This window comes from Periophthalmus magnuspinnatus, chromosome 14 (genome assembly GCF_009829125.3).
Source record: "Periophthalmus magnuspinnatus isolate fPerMag1 chromosome 14, fPerMag1.2.pri, whole genome shotgun sequence".
Taxonomy (NCBI): domain Eukaryota; kingdom Metazoa; phylum Chordata; class Actinopteri; order Gobiiformes; family Gobiidae; genus Periophthalmus; species Periophthalmus magnuspinnatus.
Window position 1 is genome coordinate 7,010,750 of NC_047139.1, and position 13,648 is coordinate 7,024,397.

General features: G+C 36.5%; 1 protein-coding gene across 1 annotated transcript; it reads right to left on the reverse strand.

The window, feature by feature from the left end:
• Window positions 1-6,291: 6,291 nt before the first annotated feature.
• yipf5 (Yip1 domain family, member 5) lies at window positions 6,292-13,327 on the reverse strand. Its single transcript, XM_033978848.2, has 6 exons — window positions 13,251-13,327; window positions 12,214-12,352; window positions 10,642-10,814; window positions 9,823-9,968; window positions 8,851-9,032; window positions 6,292-7,971 (listed from the first exon to the last, which is right to left on the reverse strand). Exons 2-6 carry the CDS (start codon window positions 12,318-12,320, stop codon window positions 7,809-7,811), a joined length of 771 nt encoding a protein of 256 aa, XP_033834739.1. The 5' UTR covers window positions 12,321-12,352; window positions 13,251-13,327; the 3' UTR covers window positions 6,292-7,808.
• Between the last annotated feature and the right edge of the window lie 321 nt (window positions 13,328-13,648).

A 13,648-nucleotide genomic window follows, 5' to 3' on the forward strand; every position in this document is an offset into this window, starting at 1 on the left:
ATTTATTTGACAGTGGTATCATATCCTGCAATATCATGTGTAGTCCTGTAGTATTGTCTCTTTATTGGCAAAGTATATTGTAAAAAATCCATCTGTGCAGTTTGATAATCTACTAGTGTCAACTGAAATATTTTTATCATGGTTTTTATCAATTTCATCTTTTTGCGGACTCAAGTGCAGGAGTTCAAATATTTCGAGGTTTTGTTCACGAGTGAGGGAAGGATGGAGCGTGAGATTGACAGTTGGATCAGTGCGGCGTCTGCGGTGATGCGGTCGCTGTATCGGTCTGTCGTGGTGAAGAAGGAGCTGAGTCAAAAGGCAAAGCTCTCGATTTACCGGTCAATCTACTTTCCTACTCTCACCTATGGTCATGAGCTCTGGGTAATGACCGAAAGGACAAGATCGCAGATACAAGCGGACGACATGAGTTTCCTTCCTTAAAAATAGGCTGAGAAGCTCCGTCACACTGGAGGAGCTCAGAGTAGAGTCGCTGCTCCTACATGTCGAGAGGAGCAGCTGAGGCGGCTCGGACAGCTGCTCAGAATGCCTCTTTTACTCCTCTCTAGGAAGGTTTTCCGGGCATGTCCCACCGGGAAAGACCCAGGACACACTGGAGGGACTATGTCTCTTGGCCGGCCTGGTAACACTGGAGGAGCTGGAGGACATGTCTGGGGTGAGGGAGTCCCTGCTTAGAGTGCTGCCCCCACAACCCGGTTCCAGATAAGTGAAAGAAAATTGATGGATGGATGATGGTCAGTTTTGTGTAATATAGGACCTTTAACGCAATATTTTCCGTTATAATTTACATAGGTCTACTTTTTCATTGACTAAAACTATGATAGAAGTAGAAAGCATTTTGTCGATATTGATATTTCTGCCAAATAGTAAAAAAAATAACCACAAATGAATGAAAAGAACGAGTTTAAGTAAAAAAATAAATGAGATAAACATGTCTGTATAGATGTAGAGCCATATGTGAAGTAAAAGAAAAACCTGGCAACAGCTTTGGGTACATAAAAAATAAAAGCGGCAGTATCCTACAATCTAGACAGTAGCAAAGGTAAACACGTTATGAAATGAGTCCAGAGCTGGTGCCAAACGCCCGGCACGCACAGAGCAGCGCACGAGAAGGAACCTTAAAGTCTGTGATCACACACTAAAGGACGGAGAGGCGGTGCAGAGGCTCGTGCTCAGGGTAAACTTAAGGACACGAGCCAATGAGAGCAGCCAAAATAAACACGAGGATTTGTGACTCAACACCGCCACCTGGAGGCCGAGCGGGGGGAGTGCAGCGCGCGGTGACGTCACATGAAACAGCCCTGTAGGTTGTTGGAGTGAAATGTAGGGCAGATATTTGTCGTAAGCCTATATTGACTGCATTTGTTTCATAAGCGCATTCAAATATAGACTGCCAGGCTGTTACATAAGTCTACATGTTTACTGTGATATTAAAAAGAGCTGAAGGGTGCGGCTGTCTGTCTCTGCTTGCTATGATAAAAAATATATTAAAAAAAATAAATCAATAGATAAAAATAAATAAATAATAAAATAAACTAAAATAAAAATAGAATAAAGTAAAATTAAATAAAGTAAAATTAAATAAAGTAAAATAAAATAAAGTCAAATTAAATAAAGTCAAATTAAATAAAGTAAAATAAAATAAAGTCAAATAAAATAAAATCAAATAAAATAAAGTCAAATTAAATAAAGTCAAATTAAATAAAGTCAAATTAAATAAAGTAAAATAAAATAAAGTAAAATAAAATAAAGTAAAATTAAATAAAGTAAAATTAAATAAAATTCAATAAAATAAAATAAAGTAAAATAAAGTGAAATAAAATAAAAATGGATCAGGTTAAATGCCTTTTACTCTATAACTACGCAGCCTGTTGTGTAACTAGAGTGACCACCAGCTCATGTAAACAATGATCCACTTTAGTGTCAGTTGAATTTAGAAAGAAGTGACATTTACACAGAACTAAAGGATTTTCTCTCAGATGGATCCACCTTTTTTGAGTTGTGGGTTGTTTTACGTTGGGATTTATACCGTTCAAATCCCTCTGAACTGTAGATCACATGGTGTTATTGCAGTTTAATCTATTATATTATTATTTACCCCGCCACAAAATGTTAATTGCATTTCCAAAGCTATTTCAAAATGATCTTAAATTAAAAATACTTCATAAACTTTTTAAAAAACATTCAATTTGTCTCACATTGACTTACTTCCAAGTAGTTAGTGCTCGAACATAAAGTAAAAGTAGTTAAGTACTGCACTGAGTTGTCTGTACTTTATTTAAGTGATTTTTTTTACTTTTACTTCACTACATTTGAGAGAAGTATCTGTACTTTCTACTCCACTACATTTTTGAACAAGACTGAAAAGTAAAAGTACTTTTTTAATTATAGTTTAAGATCGGCTGAAAGGCAGAGAGGTTTATTTTTAACACAAAAAAATATACAAATAAAAACAGGTAGGGGGAAAAAAGTAATTAAATTGTTTCTGTTGCACAAAACTTTATCAAAATCACTACATTTGAAGCTTTATGCGATCTCAAACTGCATATATTTACTTGTTACTCTTTAAGTATACTTTTAAGCAGGCACTATACAGTTTTTCATGTGATACTTTTACTTTTACTTGAGTATTTTTCTGCTCCAGTGTCTGTACTTTTACTCAAGTAACAAAAATGAGTACTTCTTCCATCACTGCAGGCAACACAGTATTATTTCATTCGATTGTGCTAAATATTTCCATGTTGCCATAGCGATTTAAGTGAGAATTAATAAGATAAACACGTCAAAGTGATTCTGATTGAATTTGCTCGGAGGCAAGAGTCAACGTCAACATCTACTTTGTTTATGTCGGTCTCGTTAGCGGTTTGAAATGAGTACGCCGAGTTAATACTTTGTGCACATGACGTGGTGCGTGACACGACGATGTTTTATTCATAAGAGGAAATGTTTTATAACTTTAAAAATCCAAATAAGACTCCCATACTTGTTCTGCGGACCACCCTGTGAGACCAACCCGCTCTGGAGATGGAAGCTTGAAAAATGCTAATGCTGTTTCGATGTTTTGGTTTGTCAGATTAAAATAAAGCTTAATTTTCATGTTTGAATTATTCATTCCTCACGAGTGGTTCATGCTTCATTTGAAAAGGCCCTTTGTGTTCAGGGTTTGAATAAATTATTGAGAATAACATGTGGAAGAGAGAAAAAAAGACGTGATTACTACATTATAAAGTGTAGGATTTTGTAGTGATGCTTGAGGACCGCGGTTTGTGGAGTTTTTGTGGAGTTTTTGTAGAGTTTTTGTGGAGTTTTTGTAGAGTTTTTGTAGAGTTTTTGTAGAGTTTTTGTAGAGTTTTTGTAGAGTTTTTGTAGAGTTTTTGTAGCGTTTTTGTGGAGTTTTTAAGGAGTTTTTATGGAGTTTTTATGGAGTTTTTGTAGCGTTTTTGTAGCGTTTTTGTGGAGTTTTTGTAGCGTTTTTGTAGCGTTTTTGTGGAGTTTTTAAGGAGTTTTTATGGAGTTTTTGTAGCATTTTTGTAGCGTTTTTGTAGCGTTTTTGTAGAGTTTTTGTAGAGTTTTTGTGGAGTTTTTGTAGCGTTTTTGTGGAGTTTTTGTAGAGTTTTTGTGGAGTTTTTGTGGAGTTTTTGTGGAGTTTTTGTGGAGTTTTTGTAGAGTTTTTGTAGAGTTTTTGTAGCGTTTTTGTAGCGTTTTTGTAGCGTTTTTGTGGAGATTTTGTAGAGTTTTTGTAGCGTTTTTGTAGCGTTTTTGTAGCGTTTTTGTGGAGATTTTGTAGAGTTTTTGTAGCGTTTTTGTGGAGTTTTTGTAGCGTTTTTGTAGCGTTTTTGTAGCGTTTTTGTAGAGTTTTTGTAGCGTTTTTGTAGAGTTTTTCTAGCGTTTTTGTAGAGTTTTTGTGGAGTTTTTGTAGCGTTTTTGTAGCGTTTTTGTAGAGTTTTTGTAGAGTTTTTGTAGAGTTTTTGTGGAGTTTTTGTAGAGTTTTTGTAGAGTTTTTGTGGAGTTTTTGTAGCGTTTTTGTAGCGTTTTTGTAGCGTTTTTGTAGAGTTTTTGTAGACTTTTTGTCCACTGAGCTGAAGGTTGGTAGTTCGAATCTCGCTCTCAACGTAAACGTCACTGTAGAACGGACAGATGCACAGGTTGGTGGTGTGATTCCAGCTCCCACAGATGAATACGATATCATTGCGTGTAGGGATGTGCAAAAATATGGAAACATTGGCATATCATATTGTTTAATTTAATGATACAGTACTGATATCGTGGGCTGCTGTAGCGATATATTTTTTTGCATGTTTTACCAAATTATTCTGTCACAGCACTACAGTTGTGTGGCTTGTTTGGAAAGAAACTTGTTTATGCAGAACATTTGCCATTTGATTCACTGTTTTGATGATTAAAATAAGTATTTCATGTGTGATTTACCAAAAACGTTTAGTGTCAGAGTTGTTTTAGTCGATATGTTGCGATACTTTAAAGCAGGGGTGTCAAACTCAAACTCCCAATGGGCCAAAATTAAAAACAGACAAATTCATGGGCCAAACTTGATATTTATTGAAAAATTGACTGCACCTGATTAACCTTTTCACAACCCTAACTCAAGCTTGATATTACAAAGAGAAAAAATAAATTACGAATCAGTTTTATTAATTTCTTATTGAAATTGGTAAAATAAATTATGTTTTTTAGTAATTAATTTGGCCGAGGTGTCTAGTAGCTTGTTTGCTAATGAGTATCAACAGAAAAGGAGGGGCGTGTGCCGGTCTAAACTGCGTGCCAGCGTACTAGCAAAGCATTCTGGGATTTGTAGTATTAGTGGCGCATGAGCTATATATACAGCACATTTGATATGATCGCACGGACCAAATATAATTACACTGTGGGCCAGATTTGGCTCCTGGGCCTGAGTTTGACACATGTGCTTTAGAGTCGATAAACTGCTCGTGTCCCTGTTACACATAAATGTGGAGCTCATATAAACTGTGGATGATTAATACTGACCAATGAAACAGTTTGATGTGTTCTTCTGGTTTGTCACATGATCGACACAAAATGCACTTGGTTATGTTCATTCATCTTGCGTAAACGGAAGATAATTGCACCATTAATGTTTATTTTTGTGAAAATGGGTCATGAAAGCCTGTATTTTTCACTGAATCCTATTGAACAGATATGAAATACAGTGGTTCCTCATTTATCGCGGGGGTTACGTTCTAAAAATAACCCGTAATAGAAGAAATACGCGAAGTATTAGCTTTATATATATAAGTATTCTATATGTTTTTTGCTGTAAAACCCCTCACCACACACTTTATACACTTTTCTCACACAGGCGTTAACATTTTCTCACATTTCTCTCTTGTTTAAACTCTCTCAAAGTTCAAACCTTCGTATATAATATCCCTCTTCCTCGATCTTCACTTTAAATGTGTTGTTCACGTCCGTCTCTGCTCCAGTAGTATCCACAGAGGCGCATCTCCGTGCACAGAAACACTTTTGAGTCCAAAGCGTTTCTGAAATTTGTCAGTGCAGAACGTTTCATCGACATTGTGGGTTTTGTCGGGGGAAAAAAAACCTTGCAAACTGCGATATAGCAAGGGACCACTGTATATATGGTATCGTATTGTATCAAATTGAAAAAGTACTGTATTGTATCAGCAAAATCTTAATGATAGCAGCCTTAGTTGTGCCCTTGAGCAAGACACTTAAACCACCTTGCCCCCAGTGTCTGCATCTTCGCAGATCTGTCCTAAAACTGCCCCCTGCTCCATTAAGAAAAGTAAGAGTGAGAAGTAGAAAGCCATACTACGGGATATTCCAGGAAAAGCAATCTCCACGGAGTCAAGCAGGTGACAGACTCTCCACCAGAAAATTAAATAGTCCATTTTTAGTGTTTTTATACAACACAAAAAGCTGTTTATGCTACGAGCTTCCATCAGGTGCTAAGTGGCTAATGCCGACACCTGTAATTGTAAAAAAGGTGTTATTTGTGAGATGTTTGTCAAAATTACTACGATTATGAAGATTGATACAAAGTAATTACTATTTCAAGATCTCTGAAAGTGTTTGAGGTGTGGAGGACTGAAATGCTAAGTGGATTGATGTGGCATTTGCTGATTTTGTGGTGTGGTTGGATGCGTTTTTAATTAAAATGTTCCTCTCGGATTTGGCGTGGTTGAAAATGAGTATTTGTGTTTTATTTTGTTGGTCAGTGCTAAGTGCTGCTCGTCATAATAACCTCAAAAATAACAGTTCTATAAACTCTGGAATGGCAGAAGACGGAGCGGGTTCAACGTTAGCTTTAATGTTCACACCTTTGCATGAGACTGATGATAAATAAGGCTTATAAAAAGTGAGTCATGTCTAAATAAGAGCTACAAAAACGACTAAAACTCCAAATCTACTGTGAATCATGGCAACGGCTAAAAACAATATCGACCTTATTGTGCAAACTAATCTTTTTCAAACGTCTTAAAAAGGAAACTCAAAATAATCAATATAATAAACTAAAATAAACCTGATTTAACGGTCGACTATGTAACATTTGTGGTGGAGGGTTCACAGAAATGTTATTGTAAAGTAAAAAAAAACCCTGCTATTTAACTTTGCGGCGATAAACAGGTGACACTGACAGTTACAGGTCAGATCTGTGAAGAGGCGAGTCACAGAGAGAACGCACAGTTTTCAAGGTAATTATTAAACTCATATGTACTTAAATATCTGCGATAGGAAAGTTTAACGCCAAACTTTTAAACGTTTCAAAGCAACAGCATCTTTTACGGAGACAAACAGGTGGAAAAACCCTCACCAGAAAAGTTACACAGTGTGGATTTAATAGCTAGTAGTCGTGTTTTGTTCTAGGATTTAGAATATTCACCTGAAAATGTACTTTGTTTACGCTTTACTGTCTATCAGAATGTACGAACAGCGCAAAACTACAACTGACGCAACAAATCTGGAAAATTAAATGCAGTGAGTTTAAATTTCATACACCCAAATGTTGATAACCACAGACCACCACGATACAAAGTGTTACTGCACAAATATTTTTACCACTTTATGAAAATTAACAGCTCTTCCTTCAACTGTAAGCAAGAATTACATAAGCCAAAAAAAGAAATCTTACAGAATTTATTTTACATGTATTTAAAACTGCTGGAGGAGTGTTTTTTTGCGATGATATAAACCGTTATAGCTCTTATCTCGTCTAAAAAGCAGAATCATGACATATTTCCTGAAGTATCTTTGTTTGTTTGTGTGTTTTCCATTTTCATTTTACCTCCAGTGTTTCGGGACTTGAGGTTGAACGAGATGTAGACGTCTTAAAAAAAACATGGCGTTTCCCACTAGTTTAAATTATTGTCGCGAATACATTTTTTTAAAGTCCATTTTTGAAAACCTTTCTAACGGCTCCTCCTTTTCCCACTGTGCGATCTCATAGTTCCTCTTGCGCTTTCCTTCTCTTGTCATAGAACCGTCTTGGTCCGTTTTTCTACAAAATAAGTTCTTTAAAACCTGGTTGGTGGACAGTCTTCTCTCTATCGCAGTGTATGAAACGTGAAGAAAAGATGTAATTTGGATGCGCCCGTTTGCAGGTGTATGTAGGGAGAGGCGAAGGCTTGAACCCAAACAGAAAAAAAAATCCTCGGTGCCGTTTCTGGACTCTGCTCCCAGCTTTCCGTCTGTAATAGCTGTGTAATTATGCTATAGCTATGATAATTATACAGCAGCAAATTGCACAGAAATTACAGAAATCAGAGAAAGGTTATTTTGAATTTCATGACTCTTTAAAACACTGAGATGAGGGCGAAGACTCCGTACAAGAGAGCACAGGGGTAGGCCACTAATAGCTGCTGTCCATCCATAGCCAGAGCGGAGATGAAAATCTTTGAAGCCGAGAGACTGCACCAACCAATTATGCCAGCTGTTAAAATGACTCCCAGCATTCCCCTGGAGAAGAGGACAAAAATATGCAAGAAATCAACCCGAATACATTAATACTTGATGATGTCATATTCTCAGATGAGGCGCAACACGACGTTTTTCCTATTGGTAATGTGGTATTCTCATAATGATTAAATATTTAAAAGAAACACGTGCAAACCAGATCATTTTTATAAGTGATTGGACACAATAATGTTCGTTATTACCACAGAAAGCGGCATTTAATAATATTCATCTTAGTTACAGTTCTGTCAGGAGGAATGGGACAAAATTCCCGCTAATTATTGTGAGAAGCTTGTGGAAAATTATATCCAAAATGTTTGACCCAAGTCATACAGTACCACAGGCAATGGGACTAATACTAATGAAATACTAATACCTGTCTGATTTCAGGAAAGTAATGAAAAATTGTCCAAAAGAATCTATCTCTTATTATTCTGGCATTTAGCAAATAGAAATAATTTTGGTAATCCTAACAGACCTAAAACAGAAAAGTTTTTAGTCTGACTTCATGTAAAAAAAAAAAAAAAAAGGAAAAAAAGGAAAAAGGGGGAAAAAAAGCATATGTGTTTTTATATAGTGTATGTAACCTTCTGGTTTCAGCTGTATTGTGAGTACTAATAGTAAACACAAAAACACATGACTTTGGAGTGAAACAAAAGTGTATTGTAACAACAAATACTGCATAGTAAGCAGCACCATGTTCCTAGTATCCAGAATAACCCTGCAAACAACCCCAAAGCCACCACTACAAACACATGGTATTTCATTACTGCGTTTGGAGTGTTGTTTTTTTTTTGTAATTTCTGATCTTTATGTATTCATGTCTATGGATTATAAACGCTGGCTTATGTTAGAACAAAATTCCCACAAATTTGTACTTACTGTAGTGAAAAGAGGACTCCGAAGCTGGAGAGGAGGATCATGGGGAGGAGGCAGTACCCCAAAACACTGGCCACGCAGCCGAAGGACACTCCCGTCATGCTCATCAGGTTCAGCAGACAGTACATGCCCAGACAGCCGATCGCACTGATGCCGTACACGTACCCGAACTGGATCTTACCCGACTGGGACAAGACAGACGGGAGTTTAATCCAGGGCATTTAAAAGGTGCACAATGTAACTTTTCCAGTGGAGGGTCCTTTACTGTCTTGTCTCAATGGAAATTTGCCTGGAGTGTTCCACAGTATGACATTAAAACTATCCGTCTTGAATTTATTATTTCAATACAGGTTGTTTTTATTGCTCAAAAACACCTCCAAAACATGCATTCTTACTGAAAATGGGCTCACCTCTCGACTTACCTGGTCAGCCAGTCACAAAATGTTAAAAAGATGTCAGTCTGGAATCATATCCTGTGTCTGCAATTTCAGATAGATATGACTGACAGGTGAATGAACCAATCAGAGAGACACACGGTCCATTTGTGTCAAAACAAATATGGCAACCAACACATAAAAAAGCGGAAAACATAACAGAGGACAAAAAACACTGAGAATTTCTGCAGAATCAACAAGCAAAGCATTCAAATGTTATTTATGTCAGGTGAAAGAAGTAATATATCCTGTTCTGCGTGTTATGAGAAATTTCAAGAGAAGAGAGAGTCTTCCACATTTGAGAGACACATGATACAGATTAGCAGCTGCGATTAGACCATCACAAGTTAAGATGATGGTTTGTCCTGGACTGGCTAGACAGGAAACCTCTCCACAGATCTGACCTGTCTCCATGAAGACAGATACATTTAATGTCATACTGTGTTTCATAATGTATAACCCAATACCGTCACCATGAAAACGAGCAAGTAGTGGACCCTGGACCAGAGAAGTTAGCAGTAATAGTAGTACGTTATTTTACCAGGAGAAGAGTGGCTCCAAACGCCAAACAGAAAACCATGGGCCCGGCCAGGTCTGTCTCATTCATGATGCTGCCGTCTGCTGCCTTCAGCGGGTGTAACACTGTCAGCGTCTTCTGCCAGATGTGGTCAAAGTTTATGCCTAATTCTACAAAATAACAAAAGTATTTTATTGTGAGTTCTAGATACCCAGCCCTTTACATGCATCAGACTGATATTGGGGTTAAATTCTTTATGACTATCCCCATGCCAACAATCGATATTATAGGTATTCATCCAAAAAAACTTAAAAAAACGCCTTGCAACTTTTAGACAACAGCGATTTAAAACAAAAAAAAAAACAATCTACTCAATATAACACCAAATACACCAAAAGAACAATGCAGGTATTATAAAGTTTCAACTAGGGCTGCACTATTAAACATAATCAAGTTGAGATCGCAATTTTAATGGATGTATTAACAAATCGCAAGGGATGCAGTTTTTCCTAGTCCCATAATTTCCTTCACAAACAACAAAATACCTTGTCTTACTCTGCATAAAAACTGCCAACCCTGTAGTTTAGATCAGTACAAATATGTTCTGGATGGTGATTCTTGTATTTTGTCAGTTCATACTTTTTTTTGTTGGTAAATTCTTCTGGACGTGTTTAAAATATGAACTTTGAACAGAATCCTAATATTAAAACATCAATCATAAATCTAACTGTAATCACAATGCTTGTTAGAAAAATTGCAATTAGGCATTTTCCCCAAATTGTTCAGCCATAGTTTCAGTATCTCCTATCCCTAATTATTATTGTACAGCGTTTTTTCTGGTACCTTCTAGCAGTGGGGGTTCATCGTCGAAGGAGCTGTGGTACATGGACTGTGAGGCTGAGGGCGTGTAGGTTTGTGTGGGCTGAAAGATCTGTCCTGTGTACGGCTGCTGTGGCGGCACCATCCCCGGGTTGGAGTACGTCATGGGCTGGGAGTAGTCATACTGATTGTACTGTCTGCAAACACAACAAATACAACAGTAATGGATCATTATTCTCCTGGGAAAATCAAAGAAAGAGAAAAAATAATCTAAAAGCAAGGTGTAACAATGTAACAAATGGATTAATAAGAGCATACAAGACTACTCATTATTTTTGTATTTTCTGTATACATAATTGTGTGAAATAGAGGCGGCTGCCATTTTTAGTCACACCTTTGTTTAATAAACTTGCCCCAACAAGTTGTTGTTGTTGAGATATTCTGACAAACAAGACCTATTCCTAGCAGACCTATTGTGCAAAATGGACTTTTCAGAGTTTTTAACCATCTTATGTTGTTTCCCTTCACCATTTCCTCACCTGAAGTTGCATTTGGAGTGATTTGTGCATGTTTGAGCAATCGAGCCATATTGCAGATCAATTCCCTTTTTCACCAGCACCGGCATATGCCCACTGCTCTGTACTTGTAGCCATTTTGGCACAAATGGATAAAAAATATATATATACTTATAAAAAATTATAAGTATATAGCAAACACAAGCACAATAGGTCTTCTTTAATGATATTAATTTTGCTCTATGAAAAAGTGGGTTGGCCATCACTGTCTGTTAGAAGAGAACAGCACTGCATTAAGTTTATCTATAAGGGATTACTTCAAAAACTGCCAGAATACCTCACCTGCTTGTTAATTATTGATAGCGGAACATTTAACACCAGATCACATGATGCATAAGGCTAAGAACGAGCCACACCAGAACTGAGATGGGAAAGAGGCTTTTAGCTGTTTTGCTTCACAAAAATGGAATATGCTCCAAGGAAAAGCAAAACTGGACACGTTGGTGACACAATTGCAATTTAATAATCTAATAACAAACTTTTATACACACCTGCACTTGTTATTGATGTTTTTTATGGACTTATTTGTTTTGATTGTTTTTTCGGTTTGTGTTGTATTTTAAACAGGGCACCCATGAAAAAGAGAGCCCAAGTGCTCTCATTGGGTCCCCCTGTATAAATAAAGATAAATAAAATAAATTAAATACATTTCCTTTACTCAGTAAGTTCTAGGACTGAGCGAAATGACAAATTATGAACTCAAATTAAATTTGGTTTAATTTTGTCTCAATAAAAACTAATAAACATGTTTTTGGGTATTAATTTCTTGAACATAATAAATAACCAAAAGTCTTCCACCAAATTATGAACTCAGTTCCAAACCACATGCTTTTACTGACAGGACTGGCTGTAGAGCTCTAAATTAAAAAGACCCAAACTGAAGCCCACAATCTTGCTCTCAATTAAATTCATCCAGTTGCACAACTGTTTTGTCCAAAACAAGTTTATCTGTTTATTCATACCAGGCTGCTACAATAGTTACAAATGTTATTACATTTCCCAAACCTAATCCTTTTCTTACTTGCTGTAAGGGTCGTTGTTGCTGTATCCATAGCCCTGCTGGCTCTGGTCGTCCACGCTGTAGCTGGACTGGTAAAAGTCTGTGTTGAAATTGTCAAATCCTGACATCTCTCACCCCGATCTCTCACACCGTCAAAAACCTGGAAAATAAGCGACACATTTAGCCTTTGGACATAATGGTAATATTAAATATTAAAACACATGACACTGAGGATGTCAAAATGAACTGTTAATTGATCATTGTTAGTGTCTAAATCACAATAACTGTGCAAGCAAAAATAATAAGAGCACATTTTAAAAGAAAAAGCAAAGTTAACATGACATAAAGTTTAAAAAGCTGGTCACAGGTGGAGAGGTGACCTGGGATTACTGTTTTTGTTCGTTTGTGTAGTCAGTAGTTGTAAAAATCATAAAATAGTTAGAAGTGTTTCTTCGTAATGATAAAATTTAAAATTCACTGAAACTTCACTGAAGTGCTATCTGGCACAATACAAATACATCATACTATGCAAAAAAACTAACAACAAGTAGCAAGTTAGCTTGGTGCATGAGCTAAACTCATAAACGGATCATTATTGTAATATTCTTCAAACGACCTTTACTATAATTAAATTTTATTGCAGTTGAATCACTGAATCTTCACCCCTGGATAAATTTCTCTGCCTGAGGCTACTAATAATCTAAGAATAGCTGAAGCTAACAGAGGCTTAACAATCAGGACGGACGTCTGTTCAAAAGTGGATAATGTTAATTTCACTGAATGAGATTTAATCCAAAAGGTTAACACATAATGTCATAAATGCTAAATACTAATTACCTTCAAATATAAATCCTACCTACCTTATCCTACCTTAGCAGGGTGGCTAAAGTTTCCCGTTAAGTACACAGGGCTATTATGTGAAGCTAATGCTACTTAGAGACAAATAACACAGAGTTTAAGACGCATCGATCTGTCCCGTGTGAACAAACTGATGTATTTTCACTGACTTTGTTCGGTCATGTTTTTATCTTCATCATAAACACATCCTGAAGTCTTACCAGAGGCGTTTAATGCTCCAGCGCTGTGCCAGCTCGGTGCTACGTGTCAGGAGCGTCAGACAACTTCCGGTGAAAACAGGAAGTAATGGAAATGAGCAGTCTGCGACCTCTACAGGAGAAAGGAGAAACTGCAGCCTCTTTAATGCCACGTAGGTGCAAGTTTTGTTTTTTTTCCCCTTAAATTGTATTACATCTTATGATTAAATGTTATCTTTTTATTGTATGTATTTATGTATTTTTTAATTTTGATTTTAATCTAATGTTAGTCTAACTTTTAAACCCTAAAAGCTCTGTGGTGTTTTTAGGTCCAGGTCCATGTGTTGTCATTTCCATGTGTTGACCATACTCTTATGTATTTTTATTTATTTATTTACATTTTTATTTATTTGTTTTTATAT

What these genes read in the sequence shown, in the direction of transcription:
- yipf5 (XM_033978848.2), bottom strand. Translation starts at nt 12,320, where the DNA reads ATGTCAGGATTTGACAATTTCAACACAGACTTTTACCAGTCCAGCTAC. An exon ending in AACAACGACCCTTACAGCAA is followed by an intron (nt 10,815 to 12,213) that starts GTAAGAAAAGGA and finishes TTGTGTTTGCAG; the next exon opens with ACAGTACAATCAGTATGACT. An exon ending in GGAGTCCTCTTTTCACTACA is followed by an intron (nt 7,972 to 8,850) that starts GTAAGTACAAAT and finishes CCTCTTCTCCAG; the next exon opens with GGGAATGCTGGGAGTCATTT.